This window comes from Ruditapes philippinarum, unplaced genomic scaffold (genome assembly GCF_026571515.1).
Source record: "Ruditapes philippinarum isolate M1 unplaced genomic scaffold, ASM2657151v2 ctg2253_1_1_1_1, whole genome shotgun sequence".
In the NCBI taxonomy this organism is placed as follows: domain Eukaryota; kingdom Metazoa; phylum Mollusca; class Bivalvia; order Venerida; family Veneridae; genus Ruditapes; species Ruditapes philippinarum.
In genome coordinates this window covers 307428-331768 of record NW_026852746.1, presented here as the reverse complement: position 1 = coordinate 331768, position 24341 = coordinate 307428, and the positions used below count along the sequence as shown (strand labels likewise).

Genomic DNA, 24341 nt, shown 5'->3' with positions numbered 1-24341 from the left:
GGGCACTTGATGACAAAGCTTCTGTGAAAGTTCTGTCAAAATCCGTTGAGAAATGTAGGAGGAGTTGCGCACAGAAGAAATTGTTCACTATATATTCTATAAAAGGGAAAAAAACAAAGGGCCATAATTAGGTCAAATATAATCTAATCACAAAACCCCGACAATATGCGCCAGGGCACTTGATGACAAAGCTTCTGTGAAAGTTTGCTACTTTACATTTTAATGGTATATTTGAAAATTGTTATTTTTTACTTTTCTTCTTTGTGACTATAAATTATGTAAACGCTATCTTTAAACTTAAAATAATTGTTCTTTGTTACACTCACACATGTATGACAATGTTCATAAATCTGGCATCTTTATTTCAAAGAACTATCTCCTCTTTTAGAATTTTGCTTTAAAAAATGTTATACTTTGGTAACATGGATGTTTAAAAAAATAACTTTAGAGTCTCCTTCAGTCTGTCTGTCTGTCTGTTCATAAAAATAGAGAAAAGTTGAAACATTAGTTATACTTATTCATCCTGAGAAAATTTGACCTTTTGATTATCTGTTGTATAAACACAATTTCCTTACTAGGCAGGGAAACTTAACACATTAGTATGATATAGACAAACTTAGAATTCAAAAGATTTAAGTTCATTCATGTCATTCATTCATTCAATGGCATAATTGAATGGCCAATAGCCCATCAGAATGTTGCTGGGGTTTTAGCCGGTAGGGGACTTATGGATTGCTTGCAATACTATGATACTTGTTTCAATTACGATTATCTTTCATGTAGCAATTTTCAAGTAACAAACTTCCTTCACAATTATTGTGCTGAATTTCCATAATTGGTTATGAGTAGTTTGTTAAATAATCTATTTAATCTTCGTTACCTAAACATGTGCGATTTGTGTTTTATTATGCTTTAAGATGAATTATTAGAAGAAAAAAAGCAACAATGAATGAAATCTGACATTAGTTTATTTACTTCCTAAAATTCGCTTTGTATAATTACATATGTCCAAAAGCATAATAAATTGGTACTGGGGATTGGTAATCTTGCTGAAATGCTTGATGGCTAGGATCATATAATACTTATACTTGGCACAAACAAGTCGACAAGTCAACAAATATTCACTATTTAATATCAATTATGTTTGATAAAGTCTGGCACCTCCTCTTCGTTAAATTTTGTTACGCTCTCGATCCAATCATAGAACATGCCAACGTTTGTGTAAATACCGTAGTGCTTATCTATATCACATCCTCTGCCCCAGGAAACGACTCCAGTAAGAACCCATCTTGTGCTTGTTGCCATGATTAAGCCGCTTCCACTGTCCCCCAGGCAACTGTCTCCAGTTCTAGCAATCTTTAATTTGGGAGAAAAAAATATAGACTGCCAAATATAAATATTTTACGAAGATAGGTTATTCTTGTAAATTAGAATATATTTGCTATGGCAGCTAAGCTGTGGTTAAATATCCAACTATTTACATTAGGCATTCTTGTGATAATGTTTATAATATTTTTTCAAAGAAATAGAAAATATGCCAGATATGCCAGATGAGTGTTTTATCTATGTGTTTGTGGAGTGTTAATGAGTGATTTGAGATATGAGCAAAATTAATTTGAAACATTACTAGGCTTTTATAGATTAAAAACTGTTCGTGTCCTATACAACCCTAACCTGGTCAATTGTCTGACATTTCCCAATATATCTAAAAGAACCCATTTTACAAAATAAAAGCATCCAACGTAAAGTATGTTCAATGTGATGAAACCAATTCTTACAAATATATGTTTATATACTTATGTTGTGCGGCCGAAAAATAATAAAAACCTTTTACAAAAAAAATAAATAAATATGCATAATAATTTATTTTATACACAAATATTTATAAATATAATCATTTTTTAAAAGGTTATACTTTTAAAACAATGTGTTAAATTTTAAATATGTTCAGTTACCGGTACTATATGTTTTAACAATAAATGTTAAATTTATAATTATGTAACCAAAAAAAAATAAATGTGGCTTTTTCTTCTTGTTTAATTAATGGTGCTAAAAGTTTTATTATATTTAGCTAATAATGTCAATTTAGGCGTCTGTACTTAAGGTATTAGCACCCTAATGCATTACCTCCGCTTTGAAGAGTATTCAAATAGGCTAGAAATACTGTTAACTACATTGAAAATGAGGGGCCATGGGTTCAATCCCCAGAAGGGTCAACTTTTTTTTCTTTCTTTTTTTTCTTTTAACATTATTTATGTATCTCTCATGTCCCATTTGGAAAGAAAAAAGTGTTTAATTTAGATTTTTTAATTTATATAGGTATTTATTGGCTAAATTATGCTTAATCTAGTAATAAATATGGTACCTGATATTTTCAAAGTGTAATATAATCAAAACTAGACGGTAAAAGTATTTCATATTTTACAAGATCAACCAATATACCTTTTTAAAATATTGGGAATGTTTGATTTCCGTACGGTAAACTTTGTTTAAATTTTGCATACAGGTGTACTTTATGGTATACATCTGACCTATGATGTCAATTTTTTAGTTTCTGATAGTGCCCATTAGGGTCGATCCTCATACCTTAATAAGTTGTTAAACCTTATTACTAATAAAATGTTCAGGTAATAATTGTTGTTATAAATTATATGTTGCTATGTTACATTATTTTGTATTAATACCTGATTGGTTATTTTGTTATTTAAAAAACAAAAATGTTAAAATTTTATTTGTCAGTTTAAAACAAAACCATTTTTTAAATATTGTAAAAATAAAAAAATCGTACAGTTAAATTTTAAATTTCCAGTTAATAACATTGTGGCTTTCCACTAAAAATATTTGTAACTGCTTTTTAATATCTACATTGTATTTGTTAACGTCAAGATAACCTGTGTATATTAAATATATAATAAATGTTTGTGGTATTCCATAAAAAGAAACAAGAGCCGGTTGAACCGGGTGATGCTCCCCGAATAGGTTTTGGACACAGGAAGGTACACCTCTTGTAGTGTCACAGTTATGTCACAGGCAAAGTTCAAAGTGTAAAAACAACCCAAATGTTGTGCACGACACATTGTCTCAATATGGTGATCATTTTTGTGAAATAGTTGTAAAATCTGACTTCAAATAACGAAGTTATGGGCCGGACATGATTTTGCTGCAATGTCATGCTGTGACCTTGACCTTCAAGGTAGATACCCAAATGTTGCATGTGACACGTCAATTCAATATGGTGATCATCTCTGTGAAATAGTTGTTAAGTCCGACTACAAGAAACGAAGTTATGGACCGGACACGATTTTGCTGCAAGGTCATGCTGTGACCTTGACCTTTAAGGTAGCGACCCAAATGTTGCGTGCGACACAATGTCTCATTATGGTGATCATTTCTGTAAAAAAGTTGTCTCAATATGGTGATCATTTTTGTGAAATAGTTGTAAAATCTGACTTCAAATAACGAAGTTATGGGCCGGACATGATTTTGCTGCAAGGTCATGCTGTGACCTTGACCTTCAAGGTAGTGACCCAAATGTTGCATGCGACACGTCGATTCAATATGGTGATCATCTCTGTGAAATAGTTGTTAAGTCCGACTTCAAATAATGAAGTTATGTGCCGGACACAATTTTGCTGCAAGGTCATGCTGTGACATTGACCTTCAAGATAGCGAGCCAAATGTTGTGCGCGACACGTCATCTCAATATGGTGATCATTTCTGTGAAATAGTTAAAAAATCTGACTTCAAATAGCGCGAAGTTATGGGCCGGACACGATTTTGCTGCAAGGTCATGCTGTAACCTTGACCTTCAAGGTTGCGACCTAAATGTTGTGCGCGACACGTCATCTCAATATGGTGATCATTTCTGTGAAATAGTTTTAAAATCCGACTTCAAATAGCAAAGTTATGGGCCGGACACAATTTTGCTGCAAGGTCATGCTGTGACCTTGACCTTCAAGGTAGCGACCCAAATGTTGCGTGCGACACGTCGTCTCATTATGGTGATCATTTCTGTGAAAACGTTTTAAAATCCGACTTCAAATAACAAAGTAATTGGTCGACACGATTTTGCTGCAAGGTCATGCTGTGACACTGACTTTCAAGGTAGCGAGCCAAAAAACGCGCGCGACACGTTTTCTTAATATGGTGATCATTTCTGTGAAATAGTTTGAAAATCCGACTTCAAATAACGAAGTTATGGACCGGACACGATTTTTGATGCAAGGTCATGCTGTGACATTGACCTTCAAGGTAGCGACCCAAATTTTCGCGCGCAGGTCGTCTCAATATGGTGATCATTTCTCTGAAATATTTTTAAAATCCGACTTCAAATAATGAAGTTATGGACGGAAACACGATTTTGCTGCAAGGTCATGCTGTGACCTTAACCTTCAAGGTAGCGAGCCAAATGTTGCGCGCGACACGTCGTCTCAATATGGTGATCATTTCTGTGAAAACGTTTTAAAATCCGACTTCAAATAGCAAAGTTATGGGCCGGACACAATTTTGCTGCAAGGTCATGCTGTGACCTTGACCTTCAAGGTTGCGACCCAAATGTTGTGTGCGACACGTCATCTCAATATGGTGATCATTTCTGTGAAAACGTTTTAAAATCCGACTTCAAATAGCAAAGTTATGGGCCGGACACAATTTTGCTGCAAGGTCATGCTGTGACCTTGACCTTCAAGGAAGCGACCCTAATGTTGCGTGCAACACGTCGTCTCAATATGGTGATCATTTCTGTGAAATAGTTTTAAAATCCGACTTCAAATAGCAAAGTTATGGGCCGGACACAATTTTGCTGCAAGGTCATGCTGTGACCTTGACCTTCAAGGAAGCGACCCTAATGTTGCGTGCAACACGTCGTCTCAATATGGTGATCATTTCTGTGAAATAGATTTAAAATCCGACTTTAAATAACGAAATTATGGACCGAACACGATTTTGCTGCAAGGTCATGCTAGGACCTTGACCTTCAAGGTAGCGACCCAAATGTTGCGTGCGACACGTCGTCTCATTATGGTGATCATTTCTGTGAAAACGTTTTAAAATCCGACTTCAAATAACAAAGAAATAGGCCGGACACGATTTTGCTGCAAGGTCATGCTGTGACACTGACCTTCAAGGTAGCGAGCCAAAAAACGCGCGCGACACGTCGTCTTAATATGGTGATCATTTCTGTGAAATAGTTTGAAAATTCGACTTCAAATAACGAAGTTATGGACCGGACACGATTTTGCTGCAAGGTCATGCTGTGACATTGACTTTCAAGGTAGCGACCCAAATTTTCGCGCGACACGTCGTCTCAATATGGTGATCATTTCTCTGAAATATTTTTAAAATCCGACTTCAAATAATGAAGTTATGGACCGGACACGATTTTGCTGCAAGGTCATGCTGTGACCTTGACCTTCAAGGTAGCGAGCCAAATGTTGCGCGCGACACGTCGTCTCAATATGGTGATCATTTCTGTGAAATAGTTTTAAAATCCGACTTTAAATAACGAAATTATGGACCAAACACGATTTTGCTGCAAGGTCATGCTGTAACCTTGACCTTCAAGGTTGCGACCCAAATGTTGTGTGCGACACGTCATCTCAATATGGTGATCATTTCTGTGAAAACGTTTTAAAATCCGACTTCAAATAGCAAAGTTATGGGCCGGACACAATTTTGCTGCAAGGTCATGCTGTGACCTTGACCTTCAAGGAAGCGACCCTAATGTTGCGCGCAACACGTCGTCTCAATATGGTGATCATTTCTGTGAAATAGTTTTAAAATCCGACTTTAAATAACGAAATTATGGACCGAACACGATTTTGCTGCAAGGTCATGCTGGGACCTTGACCTTCAAGGTAGCGACCCAAATGTTGCGTGCGACACGTCGTCTCATTATGGTGATCTTTTCTGTGAAAACGTTTTAAATCCGACTTCAAATAACAAAGAAATAGGCCGGACACGATTTTGCTGCAAGGTCATGCTGTGACAGTGACCTTCAAGGTAGCGAGCCAAAAAATGCGCGCGACACGTCGTCTTAATATGGTGATCATTTCTGTGAAATAGTTTGAAAATCCGACTTCAAATAACGAAGTTATGGACCGGACACGATTTTGCTACAAGGTCATGCTGTGACATTGACTTTCAAGGTAGCGACCCAAATTTTCGCGCGACACGTCGTCTCAATATGGTGATCATTTCTCTGAAATATTTTTAAAATCCGACTTCAAATAATGAAGTTATGGACCGGACACGATTTTGCTGCAAGGTCATGCTGTGACCTTTACCTTCAAGGTAGCGAGCCAAATGTTGCGCGCGACACGTCGTCTCAATATGGTGATCATTTCTGTTAAATAGTTTTAAAATCCGACTTCAAATAACAAAGTTATGGGCCGGACACGAATTCGGGACGTACGTACGGACTGACGGACGGACGGACAACCCGACGACTATATGGTCCCACGAAATTTTTCGGGGAGCATAATAAATAATAAAACAAAACATTGTGTGAAAATTCAATCCACCTAAAGCTACAAAATCAGCGCATAAAATTATTTTTTATTATTTTTCGGTCGCACAAAACTTACATTATATATATACTTACATTACTCCCGGCACAAAACATCGTGTCAGTTAGTTTATCGCGCCACTGGCCCAATGAATCAAGACATGTTTCTCTGTCTACATACGGAATATATACATCCTATAATATGCAATAGGTAAATGTTATCAAATTTATTAAACTATATTTCAACTGAATAAAAATCCTTAAATTCATATTTAAAATATCAAAGTTAAGCATGAACGTGATTCTAAATAGGCAGTGTAATTATTACGATTGTTGCTGAGGTTTTGCAACTGACTGATGTTATCCAATCTACATTTTTTTAAACAATTCATTTGTAATTATCGAGTTTTAATTCTGTTTGTGTTATCCATAAATTAAGCATTGTTATCATCACTGTGTAGCTTCCATTTATAAATTTACAGTTATACACGCAGTTCTACCTGAATCTTATGTAAGTCTGTTTATTACAAATACGTGCTGCTTTTTGGAAATATGGCAAAATTATGCATATAATATATACGAATTCCTATTAACATAAAGGTCTTAGTCCAAATAAAAAGAGTTATTTTGACGTTATTTTGTAGTGTAAAATGCCAATTTGAGTATTTCATTTAATAAAAAGATTGTTTATATCATAAAATTTGTTGAAACTGTTACAATATATTATGTTTACAACGATTGTATTTTATAGCCTGCTAATTAGGTGAAATCCAGTCATTGATCTTTTATAATTTTGTAATATTTCTTTTTTCATTACTTATTTTGTAATCAACAACAGCAATCAGTGATCACATGTGCCGCCCCAGCCGTTGTATTGACGGATGATTGAACAGTTTGTTCCATGTAACTATGTCGAAGATACTTTGTAGCTGAACAGTAGGATACACTAAAATTATACACATGCGAAAACGTTTTTTATTCAACGGCCATTACACATCCAAAAATATTTCAAGCTGAAATACTTTTAAATATGCCTAAAAAGACAAGGTATTGATCAGTCCTGTAAAGTTTCATTCAAATTGCGTTAAAATATTTACGTGCAGAGTTTTTTGTAAAAGAATTAAAGGTTTTTTTTCTTACAAAAAATCGTGGAACTAGTAAATGCAGATAAATTGCACCAGTAGTTTTTTAGGAGTTGTACAAGTTTTGAGACGGACAGACAAGTAGAAATAAGGACAGACATACCGTCAACGAAGACGTATTCCTTATAAATCGTGAATACTTTGTAGCACGCATTTGCTACTAATATTAACAGGCCATTAACAGGCCAAAACGCGTTTTTCTTTTTTTTCACGAAAACCGTTCAGTCGCGAACACATAATATTTGCGAGATTACTTGAGCTACACATTTATCTTGTAAAGGTACATTTTAGTTGCGTTACTGGTACCTGAAGGGTGTCCTTTAAGAATTGATGCAGCCACCGTTGACCTCTGCGTGAAAGGTATATGCGACTAAATGGGTTTGATACTACTAGTAGTATACTAGTCTATGCATCCCTTAGATCCAGCAGGTAGGGTGGTTTTGACCCAGGGTGTTACTTTGTTTTTTAACACCTGAGGTTAGCAAAAATCATCTTATCTATTTCGGCGCCATTTGACTTGAATAGTTATGGTGTGCCGAAAACCAAACCAATTAGACAAACAAACAAGCATTTCTGGTATAAGAGAAGAAGTCCGTACAAACTTAAAAAATCATAAAAGGGCCATAACTCTGACAGAAATCATTTAACTGGAAAATGCCGACGATATGCAAAACTAGACTTGTTTGAGTCTCTGTGAAGATACACAGCACGATGTTAAAGTAGCATTTAATAACACTTCCCGATATCTTGATGATATTTTTAATCTACATTATTCTAATTTTGATCAAATGGTGTCTAATATTTATTTCAATGAACTACACCTAAATAAAACGAATTTTTTGAAATTTAGGACATTATTTTTGGATCTACAATTTACTGTCAACAACAATACCATTCACACGAAAGTATATGATAAGAGAGATGACTTTGATTTTGCTATCAAAAATTATCTACATTTAGATGGAGACGTAACCCACCCCTGCAACATCATATGGGGTATATGTATCCCAGTTAATTATAGTCGCTGGTTCTTTAGGCAACGAAAGGATTTTAATGAGCGAAATATTTTTGCGAAATATTTTTATACTAGCAAGCTTCACAAACAGGGCTACTGCTATCCTAAATTACAGAAATATTTCATAATTTTGTTCAATAGTAATTTTGATTTGATTTCAATAGTGGTTTAAAAAGACTTCTGCGACTAGGGACTAGCAAGCCTGATTTTAATGGGGATGTGATTTAAAGACTTTGTAAGATCTTGCATTATGGTAATTTTAATGCTGTCTTTATTAAAATTATTGAACAGTTTTTTTAGAGAGGTTATGGCACAACTATTTTAAGACATACCGCATGCTGAGTGTTGAACCATTTTACAGTTGGACTCTACGCTTTCTTCTTTCGATTACATGTGACAGATCAAGTGGGATACTTTGTGATGGACAGTTCTCAAAACCCATTGGGACTAAATTGTCTTTATTTTCGGCTTCTCTTTGCTTCGTCGGGCCCTTATTGGTGTTTTTCTTGTTTCTCTCTCACTTTAAGACATTGAGTACCCTTGTTATGGACATTGGGTTTACTTTAATATGTATCTACATGAGCTTTTCAATGTTTTACTTATTTTATCTTTTGTAACTATAACAACTATTAGAATTTCACTTGGCGGGGATTCATCTTATTTACGGTGTCTCGTTTAAAAGGGACATGTTGGAACTAATGGTGGGGTTTGGTTACAATTAACCGGTTGAAACTCAAGCAGTGCAAATACTCCTGACCGTTCCAAAGCGGCACCCATCTGTGTTCCTCAGATGTATGTGTCGCTTTTTGATTCATACTACCATCAGTTTTTCTATTTTTTATTATCTTTTTGACAATGAATTGTAAATAATATTCTAAGTAGTAAGTATGATATGTTGAATTTGTAAGGTCCAAATTTGAACAAAATTCGCCCAGAAATAACCAACCAATTTATACCGAAAAATGTAAGTGTCGGTTATAAGTGCCTCTGAGTGTATAATAGTGTACGAGTGTATTATTTGTTTCCCTTGCTGTTTTATCGTCTACGGTAAGTATCTTCCCTTTTGTCCCTATTTTTGTTTTATTTTTTTAAATCCCCCACTCCTTCCCCGACCCTTGAGTTCCCTTTTACTTTCTAGCTAGGCCGTAATTAGTTTTCCTTGTCGGTTTCTATTATTTCCAATTATATATTATTAAATTAATCATCCTGTCCGTGCTTTGACTTGCGCCGTGTACTATTTTTGTTTGGGGTACTGCTTAGATCATAGTTGGTGTTCCTGTGTTGCACCAGTAGTTGAGGAGTAACAGTACCCTGTAGCAGGCGACTGCAAGACATCGTTGTATATAACACAGGAATAAAATAACACATCTGCAGATATTTCTTAATGCATGATTTCACCATCTTAATGTTTAAATAATGAACTTTGCTGAGGCCGATCCTAGACGGCGCGAACGGTAGTTTGCTCTTTACAGTACCATCTATGAATAGGCTCAATCAAACCCAGCCGGTATCATTTTCAATTTAATTTGTTGTTTTGAACTTCTTTTTAGGGATTCTTATTTTCTCTATTTTAACTATTATAGCGTTAAAACTTTTAACATTTTACCACATACTTAATATCGAATGTAAGAAAATATCATTCACATGGTCTGAATCTTAGTATTCATATCAAAAATAATTACCCTCAATCTCGAGGGAAAGACGCTTCTTCTGGTTACACCGCAGCCAGCGACTTTCCCAATTACACGGCCAATTGAACCACTCATTTCTAGGAACACCCTGTCATTGAAGTCTGCAGGTTCAAGACATATAGGACGTATATCATCGGTGTATTCAACCAAAGAGTCCAGTTCTATCAATGCTATATCATTATCATAAACGTGTCTGTCTCCATAATCTGGATGAACAGTAAAACTTTGTATTGTTCTTCTCGTCCCATCATTCTGAGTTCCTGTACAATCTGTTGTACCTGAATTCATTAAGAAGAAAGATATTGTTAAAAAATAACATTCATTTCCTTTCAAATATGAAACATATACTAGTATTAAATTTTGTAGTCTAACATAATTTCAATGTCTTGAAATATCAAATATTATCCTTTAGTTATATTTAGTGTTGTGAAAATATTATCTTTATGTTTTATTATGGCTTAAAAATGCATTTATGTCATCCCTTAGCTCACTGGTACTAAAAAAGATGGTCTTTGTATACTTTATTTGTAAACCTACAACACCTTGACTATGGGAAAACATATCTGTTGGAATAGAAAGCTTTGTATGACGTTTAAATGCTTGGTCAAAAACAATAAAGTTAATTTTGTATGAAAGTAAGAAACTATTTTGTGAATAGTATTTACAACTTGAATATGATTTCAATTACTTTCTTTCACTTGAATTAATAAAACAAAATACATTTTACCAAGTAAAATTTCTACATTTTCTGCCGAAAAAGGAACACCAAATGTTGGGTTAAAGTTGATTATACAAGTAGCAGCAGTTATCACGAATCGCTGGGATATCAATGTACCACCACAAAATGCCATTTTTCTTTCTGCCCCCTTGTAATGTAAAATACATTTTAATTTTTATTCATTTAAGTTTCGCATTAATTTCGTTTTTTTACCAATAATGTTGCATGGTTTTGTTTTGTGTTATCTAGGGAAATACGTAACAATAAGCATGCAATTTGATAACGCGGTAAACTGACTTCACTTACACCAAAATAAGTTCAAATCGACTTTCTTGTGTATTCAGACTTACTTTACCAAATACTATGGATATGTCGTTATTATATCATTTTGGGTCTAAAAAAACGGAGGGTAACCTCGAAAGCATGTTTTGAAAATATATATGATTTACATGATTAATAACGAAAACTACAACATCTCTCACGCCCCTAAACTTACGCTGCATTTAATTGACACGCCCTTTTTTAATATAAAGTGATAATGTGTCAGAAAGACATAATATTATGACAAAACTGACTTTACTTTACACCTCTGTCACGTGACATTTTCAACTGCTGTTTTGAATATAACAAGGGGGTGTATCTAAAATAATGACCCCAACCTCTCTCTCTCTCTCTCTCCCTCTCTCTCTCTCTCTCTCTCTCTCTCTCTCTCTCTCTCTCTCTACAAAAATCAAACCACACTTAGATGAAGTATAAACAATCTAAAGCGATTACAATTACTTTATGATCAATAAAAGAATAAAAGTATGCCATCATACAAGCCCGCATACAAATTCATTGGTAGGGCCCAAAAGAATATCATATTTACTTGACATCGGAAACTTTATATAATTATCACCATCAGGTAATAGGTAAAACTAAGAAGACTGAAACCATACTAATAATGCGTTACCATATATTTGAAGCCGGTTAAAACATTTTAATTTTGTCGTTTTGTGTTTTCTTTAAGGATTCTTTATTTCTCTCTATTTCAAAACTGTGTAAAACAGAGAAATGGTATAATAGAGGGTTAATGCACATTTTTTTTTTATTTTTCGTATAATGGAACCATTATGTCATGTTTTCCATATGCTAGTTTATTACAATATTTGTTGTTAAATAAAGCATTATTTTGCATATACATGCATTATACATATGGTAATTATGTGATTAAAATACACATTTTTTCCTGCCATGAAATGTATGTTGAGTCTATTTTTTTTTTGGAAAAACGAGGGGAAGTCAGAAAATATCCGGACTTTTGACTCGTTCTCGAAAACCATTCAACATTTAAAAAAAAATCTTTCTACTCTTTTTCAAAATATTCTTCACCTACGTCTACGCACTTTTGCCATCTTCGTGGGAGCTTTTGTATTCCCGCTGTGAACCATGACGTAGAACTATGTTTTAGGTAATGTGTAACAGCAGATATCAAAGCCGCCCTAGTCTTATATTTCTTTCCAGCAAGCAATTCTTTCAGTTCTGGAAACAAATAAAAGTCATATGGGGCGAGGTCTGGGCTATAAGGAGGGTGAGACAACAATTGCCATTTGTAAGAGTTGATAACCTTCACTGTAGCTGCGGCGGTATGGGAGGGGGCGTTATCGTGAAGAAGGAGGACATTTTTCTGTGCTAACCTGGCACGCATTTGCTTAAGCTTTTCTCTTTTTGGCATGAAATGAGTAAGTATCATTCCTCGTGAATCCCAGTAGGCAACAAGCATGACTTTGCCAGCCGAAGGAGACAGCTTACACTTTTAGGAGGTGAAGTAACCAGCGCGTTTCCACTGCTTTGACTGAGCTTTTGTCTCAGGTTCGGAATAATGAACCCACATCTCATCTCCAGTGATAATGCGGTTCAAAAACGTATCTCCTTCAAGATTTAAACGACTTAAATGTTCTTTTGCATTGGTTACTCTGGTTGCCTTTTGATCTGCGGACAGCTGTCTAGGCACCCACCTGGCACTTACCTTGCTCATGCCTCGGTGTTCGTGTAAAATATTGTGTGCCGATGCCTTATCGATGCTAAACTTGTTGGCTACCTCCTCCAAAGTTACTCGGCGATTTTTGTTGACAAAAGCTTTAACATTTGCTACCATAGTTGGGGTCACCGCCTCAGCTGGCCTCCCAGTTCTAGGCCTGTCACAAACACTTGTTCTGCCTTCACGAATCTGAGAAACCCAGTTGTAGAAGGTTGAACGTGATACACATTTATCAGAAAATCTCTTTTTAAGCCTCTGAAAGATGTGGCAGGGCTTTTCACCTTCTGCAACCAGAATTTTTTTTACAGAGCGTTGTTCCTCTAACAAAGAGTCCATGATAGACGAATCACCTATCATATATCAGAGGACAAAATACTGTGTATACACAACTATCATTAAAAATAATCTGACCACGTTATTGGCGAATGAATGTAGTTTTCACCAATATATAATATGTGTATACAGCTGCACGTGGAAAGAGAGGAGCATGAAAAGTCCGGATATTTTCTGAACGTCCGTCGTATATAAATTAAATTATGAAGTTATCTCGATCGACTTGAGAAAGAAATACGTATTTTCACTTGCGCTGTGCATCAGTAAGATCTATAGCATATTCACTGAAAATGAAATACTCTCGATTTATATTACTTTTTCCCTTTAAATCATTTGTATCTGTCTCAAATGATATATGTTTATGGAATAGACAAGACACCTTCAGAAACCAAACAGCATTTTCTACACCTAAACATTTCAACAATTTAACACTTCAATTCGTCTAATCTACGGTTTATGTGTTATTTATTACCTAGACAGCATGTCAGAACCGTATGATCAGTTCTGTCAGAGTTATAGTTCTAACAAGAGCACAGCTAGGCGGAGCAATATATGCCCGAAAGTGTTTTTTTAGTAAGGATGAAGCATTTAAAAGACATGGGAATTAAATAAATTATTACCTATCTTAAATACCTTTCCTCCTAAGAAGTTTGAACATTGTGGGCCAAATGGAACTTAAGTTATGTTCCGGAAACTGTTTTTCAGTTTTCAGGTAATAGTGACTTTGACCTTTGACCTTGTGACCCCAAAATCAGGGGTCTTGTACCCAATTTGGGAAAATCATCCTATAAAGGGTTTTAAAACATTTTTGGGCCAAATGGAACTTTAATTTAGGGTTCAGTAAACTTTTTTTCATTTTTAAAAAGGAAATAGTATTTTTAAAACCTTTTTAAAATTGTGCCCCCAAAAATCGGGGGTCTTGAAAACCCAATTATGAACATTTTAATAATAAGTTTTGAAAAAATTGGGGGCCCAAAGGGAACTAAATTTTATTGCCCCGGGAAAAACTGTTTCCCCAGTTTAAAGTAAAAGTGACCTTGACCTTTGACCTTATGACCCCAAAATCAATAGGGAACTTCTGTCCAATATGGACAATCATCCTATGCAGTTTGAACAATGTGGGCAAAATAGAACTTAAGCTTAGCTCCGGAAACTGTTTTCAGTTTTAATGTTATAGAGACCTTTACCCCCAAAATCAATAGGGGTCTTCTACATAATATGGACAATCATTCTATGCAGTTTGAACACTGTTGGCAAAATGGAACTTAAGTTATGCTCCGGCAACTATTTTCAGTTTTAAAGTAAAAGTGACCTTGACCTTTGACCTTATGACCCCAAAATCAATAGGGAACTTCTATCTAATATGGACAATCATCCTATGCAGTTTGAACACTGTGGGCAAATTAGAACTTAAGCTTTGCTCCGGAAACTGTTTTCAGTTTTAATGTTATAGTGACCTTTACCCCCAAAATCAATAGGGGTCTTCTACATAATATGGACAATCATCCTATGCAGTTTGAACACTGTGGGTCAAATGGAACTGAAGTTATGCTCCGGAAGCTGTTTTCAGTTTTAAGATAATAGTGACCTTGATCTTTGACCCATTGTAAGATATTTTATTTAGTTCGAATGATTCTATAAATTGTTAAAACAATAAGCTGATACATAGTTAAGTGACCTAACAAAAATTCAGATTGATTTTGGAATATTAATGATTAAGCATGAAAGTAGTTATACAAATGATTAAATACACGTTCCATCACTTTTCCGACACAGTTTTTAAAGAAAGAAATACCTTATAGAACTTGGTAGGGACACATTATTGTTATCGGTGCAAAGGTTATATATTTGTACAGACCAAAGACAACTACTGAACTTATCAAGAATGTTCACCAAGTAGAACAATCTCTTAGCGACGGTTTTTTACCTTAACGGGCTCGAGGTAAGTCTTTTTCGATAATGGAACTAATAAAATCATCGACAGCTTAAAAAAAGTGGTGAATAAGAAGTGAATTTTGAAAATGTCGAGATTACTGAATGAATTCTACCAAACTTAAAAGTATAACCCTAAGGCTAGAAGTACTTTCAACTAACTCAAAATTGAGGGTCGTTGGTTCAAACCTGGAAGATCTAACTTAATATTCTTTTTTATTTTACTTTTACATTATTGATATATCTCTATGATATGTTTTTGACAAAAAGTGTTTAATTTAATTATATCATTATAATATGTATTTTTTGCCTAAACTATACCAAATTTAATTTACATTTGTCAATTTTTAGGCAAATATAGAAAAAAAACCTTGTCTTTGGTAAAATTTAGGATTATTTTGAAACGCACTGTATGGTTAGAAATAATGGTTGAATAAGTGTTAACTAGAAATGTGTCCATAGGACACGGATGCCCCCACGCGCCACTGTTCTGTCAATCTTATGACTCTTAAATATTTTTTGGACTACATGTGCCACAAGTTGAAAACTAAAAATCAACAAAGGGCCATAATTCTGTTAAATTTGGTAGCAGCAAAAATTCCTTCCTTTACTACCATCTACACATTAAGGTTGTTCATCCCTGGAAGTTTAAGCAAAATCTGCCATCCAGTTTAAGAGGAGTTGGGTTCACAAAAGTTCTACATAGTATATAATGAAAAAATCAACAAAGGGCCATAATTCTATTAAATTTGGTTGCAGCAAAAATTCCTTCCTTTACTGCCATTTACCCATTAAGGTTGTTCATCCCTGGAAGTTTAAGAAAAATCTGCCATCCGGTTTAAGAGGAGTTGCATTCACAAAATTTCTACATAGTATATACTGAAAAAATCAACAAAGGGCCATAATTCTGTAAAATTTGGTCGCAGCGAAAATTCCTTGCTTTACTACCATCTACACCTTAATTAAAGTTCTTCATCCCTGTATGTTTAAGCAAAATCTGCCATCCGGTTTAACAGGAGATGCGTTCACAAAATTTCTACATAGTTTATAGTGAAAAAATCAACAAAGAGCCATAATTCTGTTAAATTTGATCGCAGCAAAAAATTCCTTCCTTTTCTGCCATCTACACATTAAGGTTGTTCATCCCTGTAAGTTTAAGCAAAATCTGCCATCCGGTTTAAGAGGAGATGCGTTCACAAAATTTCTACATAGTATCTAGTGAAAAAATCAACAAAGGGCCATAATTCTGTTAAATTTAGTCGCAGCGAAAATTACTTCCTTTACTACCATCTACACATTAAGGTTGTTCATCCCTGTAAGTTGAAGCAAAATCTGCCATCCGGTTTAAGAGGAGTTGCGTTCCCAAGATTTCGGGATGTACGGACGGACGGACTGACGGACGGACGGACTGACGGACGGACAAGTGCAACGCTATATGCTCCCACATTGTGGGGGCAAAATCTGCCATCCGGTTTAAGAGGAGTTGCGTTCACAAAATTTCTACATAGTATATAGTGAAAAAATCAACAAAGGGCCATAATTCTGTTAAATTTGGTCGCAGCGAAAATATCCTTTACTACCATCTACACATTAAGGTTGTTCATCCCTGTAAGTTTAAGCAAAATCTGCCGTCTGGTTTAAGAGGAGTTGCGTTCCCAAGATTTCGGGACGTACGGACGGACGGACGGACTGACGGACGGACAAGTGCAACGCTATATGCTCCCATATTGTGGGGGCATAAAAATGGTAGCAGTAACATTTTAACACACATTTCAAACATTTTGTTATAATTATGTATTTTAAAAGCTGAATACATTTTTCGTTAGATCGATATTATATATCAATTATTACTTTCTCATTTCTGAAAATGGGCTCTTCTAATACTTAGTTTTTGTCCAGAAAAGAGTCCATAACTCGTAAACCGTGCGGTATATTTTGTTTACATTTTGCATACTGCTGAACTGCACTTAACAAACCGGAAAATGCCTTTTTAGTTTTGTCTTGGCAGACAGAACGCTGTCGGAAGTCTATACAAGAGTACAATTTGATCAATATTAAGAGGTAAAATGATTTATATTAAATTGATCTATCGCTGTATTTAAAATAAAATACTCTTTGACATTGATCCTTTACCCGAGCAGTTTACAGTCATAACAAATCTAAATTTATTACATTTGATAGGTAAAGTGGCTTTTATTTGTAAAATGAATCATATTTATCAGCTTGTACATTGTTTTCTGCCAAAACCGAAAACCTTTGCACTTTATTCTATTGTCGCTGAGAAAATAAATATAATAAGTGTAATAGTAGCCTTGATTTTTAAAAATGGTTTACCAAAGTTAAGAAATCAACATAAAACAAGAAAAGCCGCCTTGATTTCTTTCCAATTTGCTTGCACAATGACAGCATCGAAATTTGCACACCTATTTGTGTGGTAAAAAAATACTAGCAGACAAATTTAAAAACCCCAATCATAAAAAAAACATAACCAACCCAAATCCCAGCTTTTCAAAACAAAGGGGCCCTTTTGGCTGCGCTTATTTATGAACCTTACCCCTTTTCAAAAAAAGGAAAAAAATTTGTCTGAAAAAATGAACGTTTTTTAATTAAGTATACATTTTCTTAAAAAGTTTTATTGTATGAATTTTATTTTATGAAGTGTTTTGATCTTGCTTATGTGATTTTCACCGCTGCACTTTAGCCAGGTCCATACACCAGTAACTGTAACAAACTGCTTCTATTAGAATTTATCAAGTGTATTAAAGACATTAATACACGTCATAGATGAGTCAGAAGGTAATAATCGGCTCTAAAAAGAAACATGCCCTAGGGACCATTATTCATTTTGCGTGCCGATTATCAGCTTTCGGTCGTGTAATTATAATCATTAATCAGAATACCGATGCTTACTCATGTTTAATATGTGTAACTTTGAATTAGAATACTGAGACTTGCAATTGTTAAACAGGTCAATATTTTCTACATAACCAAGCGGCAAATCACAAAACCTTGGCCATGATGAATTATAAATAATAAAAGGTCTAAGAGAATTTTCACTTTTGCCGTGTTGGTTTCTCTTTAGGGATTCAGAATTTTTTTCTCTATTTTACAAAACCTTTGTCAAATATCTGGCATATTTACTAGCTCAAAACGTAGTGTATTCTTACATCAAATCAATCCGGGGTAAACTTATCCACTTTACAAACCAATGTGAAAAGTACTCTTCCTTGGAATGGGCTAAAAATTTGACATATCACCGATAGACACGCGGTAATGTTACGTGTATATTATGAAAATGCCGATTCGTATTGTGAAGTGCCGCTCCTAATTATTAGTATTTGGTCAGTAGAAACAAAGACTACGTCATTCAACAATGCTAAATGGCATTTTGACAATGCAAAGTGACCGTGAACAATGAGAAATGACATTGTGACAAGGCGACTCGACGATCAACAATGCAAATCAACACCCAACAGTGCACAGACACATTAAATAAGGTTGCTCTTTAAAATGTAACATAACAAAATATTTCGTTGTTGGGTGTTACACGTCGTATCGTATAATCACGATGTACTAAGCATTGTAGCATTGTTCTTATCATTTTTCTATTTTCCTGATGTAACATAGCTGTTTCGAGTGCAAGGTGTGGATCATTTAACGCGCCATACGACATTATATCTGGCACGATAACAACACAATACCATACAGACAAGTATGAAGCTTCCAGTACAAAACTATTTTCGATATAGAAATACCTACTAGACCTTTTTTCTAATACTTATTTAGTCAAATGTCCGTGTCCTGTCCAAAATGATTATCTCTCAACATTTTACTTTTCAATTCAGAGATCTAGGATAAAACTTTTCAGATAAAAAGTAAACAAGTTAAGGACATATACTTCAAAGATAAAAAGTAAACATGACAAGATTCTTTCTTAGCTTAACGTTTTTAAGTCTACAAATCAACAAATGTCTTCAATGAACGTTTATCAAAAGCACGCACCGCAACATTTCACTAAAACACACAAATGAACAGTAGCGTATACAGGAGTACGCACAAACACACATACATAAGCAAATTATACACGTTTACGACTTAAAATAGTGGAAGAAAAAAATAAATATACTTAAAGTTATGTAAGTTTGTCAACTATTTCTTTGGACATGAGTTAAACGTAAAAAAGTATATAAATTTGGCCAAAATAAATCAATAAATTGCTGCGTTAAACCTTAAATCTTAAAAATATAATTCTATCAAGTGTTATTAGCTATGAGTAAGCATTTACATACCCCTTTACTTCTGATCGTAACATGCCACGGATACATTCCAGGTTGGGCTTCTGAACCCTTTGATATTCTTGATGAAATCACAGGACCCTCTTCATGAATAGATATACCACAATCTTACATGGAAACGAAAAGAGCCGTGTCATGACAAAACCAGCATAATGGGTTTGCGACCAGCATGGATCCAGACCAGCCTGCGCATCCGCGCAGTCTGATCAGGATCCATGCTGTTCGCTTTCGATTTTTCTACTTGTAATAGGATTTGTAGGCGAACAGCATGGGTCCTGATCAGACTGTATGGATGAGCAGGCTGATCTGGATCCATGCTGGTCGCAAACGCACTATGTTGGTTTTGTCATGACACGGCTCAAATAATTTCAAATTTTTATCTGATTTGATAAGTATCCCTATTGAAAAGTGACATGTATTCACCAAACTGCATTAAAAGTCTCTGAACTAAGATATATACATGCATACTTTTTTCAATTAAAGTAAGGTTTTAAAAAAAGGGAAAAACTTTAAAAAGTCCCTAAGATTTCCCTCATGATCTTTAAAGTGTATTAATTTGGGAATTTTGAAAAAAAAAATGAGCTTTGTTTTAAAAAATGTAAAAAATTTCTTCATAATCTTAAAAAAAGATTTGTGTTCAGTTGAGCTGTTCCCTAATTTAATGAGGTTTCATTCAAACTTTTTTTTTCACTTTTCAATTCAATTATATCTTTTTAAAAACCAAAAAGTTGAATAACTTACTTTGTTATTTTTTCTGTTTTTAAATTAAACGATTTTTTTTTTCCAAAATTTTTAATTAAAAATTTTTTAAAATTTTGGGGTTTTCTGTTTGGCATCCATTATGCAAAGGTACCCAAAACATCTTTAATGTTGGGGGGTAATCATCAAATGAAGTAAAGGCTGTTGATTAATCGGTTCTCTAGAGTTTGAAAACAATCAAAGTCACTGTGACATTGATCTGCACGCGTTTGTGACCAAACACCATAGGGGTCTTCTTCTCAATGGCGGCGATCTTATCATTTTATGAAATTTGAACGTTATAATGTAAAATGGTTCTCAATATATGAGGAAAAATATTTCAAACATTCAAGGTCACTTTGACATTGATCTTTGTGCATCGGCGTCCAAGTAAGGTAATTATCTTTTAAAGTTTGAATGCCATGGGTTAAAGTTACATTAAATAAAAATGTAAAAATATTTTGCAGTCGGCATATTAACCAAGTATTCTACTGTTTTATTAACCTTATTAACAGTATTGTTGTAAATCTCATCAATTATTGTTCACAAATTAAGATTTTAAACGGAAAACCCCAAGGTAACACTTAAGTTCGTATACGAATTTTAACATGCATATGAAGACTATATAATCAGTTCATGTATGTGATACGTCACAGTGTTATAGTTGCTATACAGAACACAGCAAATACGAGATTTTCATGTGCATACGCACTTTAACCGTTTTAGCTTCACGGTGCACTTGGCATAACGTTCAGAAAAAAGATAATCATCTCGTAAAAATATTAAATTTGTATAAAAACAACCGTTACAAAGCGTAAATATACCGTTATATTAGGACTGCTACTTATAACCATGTTTGTTGATTTAATATTGATGTACGGATGACCCGAAGGCGGAGTTTCTCATGCAAATTCCGATTTCGCCACAATGAGGTCGCAGATGTTTATGCTTATAAAACTCATTTTGGTTGCCCTGACACCATAATAAGATCTGGAGTCGATATGAAACCAAATTTACTAATGAAATGTCACTATTTCTGTTTTTAAGAAATTCATTTAATGCAGCTTTAACTGATTTTAAAAATTGTTGAGCATCAATAAATTTTTATTTAAGGTCACTGCGTCCTTGAATTTTAAGAATCGGCACAAATACTGCACCCATAAATTTATAAGATTAATCAACATAATTATAAAGTTTCAAAAGGTTAAAAAGTTCTCAAATTAGTGAATGGTTCATAAGTTAATGACAAAATAGTTTAGTTTTCACTGTCATTTTCACTTTGACTTTGGCCTTTATTTATCGAGGTCCAAAAATCAAAAGACGCATTTAAACTCAATAACAGCGATCGTTACATTAAATGTTTAATGTAAAGGTCACATGTTTCTAAAGTTATTGAGCTAAAAGTTTAAAATTTAAGGTCATTGTGACATTTACTTTCAAGAATCGGCACCTTAAAACAGTAGTGGTCTTTTAGGGTGACCATTTCCGATGAAGCTCGAAAGCTAAAGTTAAACGAACTAAATTTCGATCGCTAACATTTGCAAAACAATATCCCACTTTTCCGCCTAAAGGGGGCCTAAAAATTGACTGATAGAACACTGCCTTGGAAACTAGTATTTTTTTCCATGTGCAGATCATATCAAGTAAATTAAATGATTCAAACAACATTGACAAATTTTATTTTGTATCTTAAGATATAGCGGAAACAAAGATGTTTAAAACTTGATTTAATTGCCAATGTTTATAAAGTATTCTTATAAGCCGTAAGCAAGATAATATTAAAGTTACTACATACCTGATTGATTTTATATTTAATTTATGAGTTTTCTACAAAGAATGTGTGACGTAAAGACGTTATATAATAAGTATTACCCATTCTGCAGAAACTATTTCTATGAAAAGAGCCAAAATAATAAAAGCATTACCGTAAGACTAACAAGCGTTTATATTAATTTTATGGAAAAGGAAAAAAATTGACTCAAAATTTATAAGCAATATTTGAACTTACATTTTCCATGAGACTTCACATTTACTACCTGTAGTTTGCCTTCTTTGGAGCTATAGCAACCGTTGTAGTCTTCGGCCTCGCACTGGTAAACTCCCGCGTCCGATGTCTGGACGTTTGAGATGAGTAAATAATTTATTAGCCATTTTCTGTAAGATTATTGTGTACTTATATAAAATACTATTAATGACTTGTAAACATAATTTATATAATATATTACTCTGTCTCATTATGACGGTAAAAATGGTTTTATATACAAGTATGTTGCCTCATTGTTAAAAGAGACAAACAATAAGAAAATATAACATTTTCTATTTTTTATAACGATCAATTAAAAAGTAAAATATCACTATGTTGTAACGAATAAATTATAGATATAAACATAAAATAAGGCGCATGACTTTTACACATTTTTTTCGATCAAATATACATGTACTTAAATACTTTTTTTAAAATATGTAGTTAAATTTAGAGTATTAAAAGACAATTACGATATGTAATTATGTAAATTTAAAACCTTGCTACTCGGCACTTGAGTGCATGAGCGAACGCACAAAATGACAAAAACAACCTCATAATATTTTCTCATGATAATTACCGTAGATCTGTAAACATGAAGGCAGCCTTAAACAATATAAGTCAAAGACTCGCGTAAAAGGCAACACTTAGGTCTGCATCTTCAGACTCTAATAACATTTTGAAACCAATAACTGGAACCATCAACAATACAGGGAAATTATCTAGATCATATTCCCATGACATGTAGATTTATTTGATTTGTTTCCTGACAACATCATGATCTGTTCAAGCATTTAACTTCACAACAAAACTTGCACCTATAATTATTCTCAGAAATGACAAACATCAGAACAGTTCAATTTTATTTTTTCAGGGTTTTGTAAAAAAACATGGGAATTTTCCGGCATGTAATTTAAACCATTTAATAAATTAATTTTTGGGTTAAATTCGACAACTGTCAATTTCAACAAAAAATAAACGGCAATGTCTTAACACCGTATCTCATTCCAGACCGAGCATAGATATTATAGACTCTAATACTTAGTTGCTGCTCGCCGTTTATGTGATAATATACCTCAGATCGAACCTTATTTGCATTTGACCCTCAGGTTTCATTATGCAGAGAGAAGTAACAATCAATTATTTTCACCTTTTAATTCTTATCTTCAAATTAAAATATAAATATATGCAATTATTTTCAAGGGTTAAAAAATGTTTGATAGTCCAACATATATTAATTTGACTGGTCTTATTTATCGTCCTTTTTATTCACCTTCTTTGCCATGATTACAAAACGCTATGTATTCCATTTAACGAATTAAAAACTGTTAAAACAAACACCAAATTATTGACATATTTGTAAATATCATTCGCATGCTTTGTTGCTTACGGTTGCTTGCATGAAAATGCTTCCTTTCGTTGTAAAGGACTTCAGCTTCGCTCGCGTATTTTACATTTAATATGTAAATCGTTTTCTCTTGAATATATTTGCAAGACGCAGGTCCAATGAAAGAAAAGCAGCTTAATATGAGTTTACTTTTTCATTTCTTATTGCAATTACTATTACATTCTGGTATACCGTCAACATATACTTTTCGTATTTTCGTAAAAAAACCCGTTATGTGAATGTCTCAGATATTTTCATTATCATAAACAAATTAAAAATGTCAAAATGTGTACTTTTTCAACTTATTATAGTTCACTAAACACATTTTTTGCTTTCGTTTTTTCAATTTTTTTACATTTTGTTAACTTGTCATTTAAAAAATGCCTTATCATATTGCATTATTTCAATTTCATATTTTGTTTTTAAGTAACAGACATAATTTTCAAATCTTTTGACAAATAATAAATGTACCACTAAACGTCATTATTTATTTAAAGGCTATTTGTATTCTTTGTATACGCCTCGTGGTGAAAACAGAAAAT

The 24341-nt window shown here is 34.0% G+C and overlaps 1 protein-coding gene across 1 annotated transcript; it reads right to left on the bottom strand.

Moving 5' to 3' along the window:
* Window positions 1-950: 950 nt before the first annotated feature.
* LOC132723409 (coagulation factor X-like) lies at window positions 951-22565 on the bottom strand. The gene is made up of 6 exons (XM_060708127.1): window positions 22398-22565; window positions 19646-19758; window positions 11081-11219; window positions 10345-10631; window positions 6602-6700; window positions 951-1356 (listed from the first exon to the last, which is right to left on the bottom strand). The coding sequence occupies exons 2-6, from the start codon at window positions 19679-19681 to the stop codon at window positions 1135-1137; spliced, it is 783 nt and encodes a 260-aa protein (XP_060564110.1). The 5' UTR covers window positions 19682-19758; window positions 22398-22565; the 3' UTR covers window positions 951-1134.
* Window positions 22566-24341: the final 1776 nt, after the last annotated feature.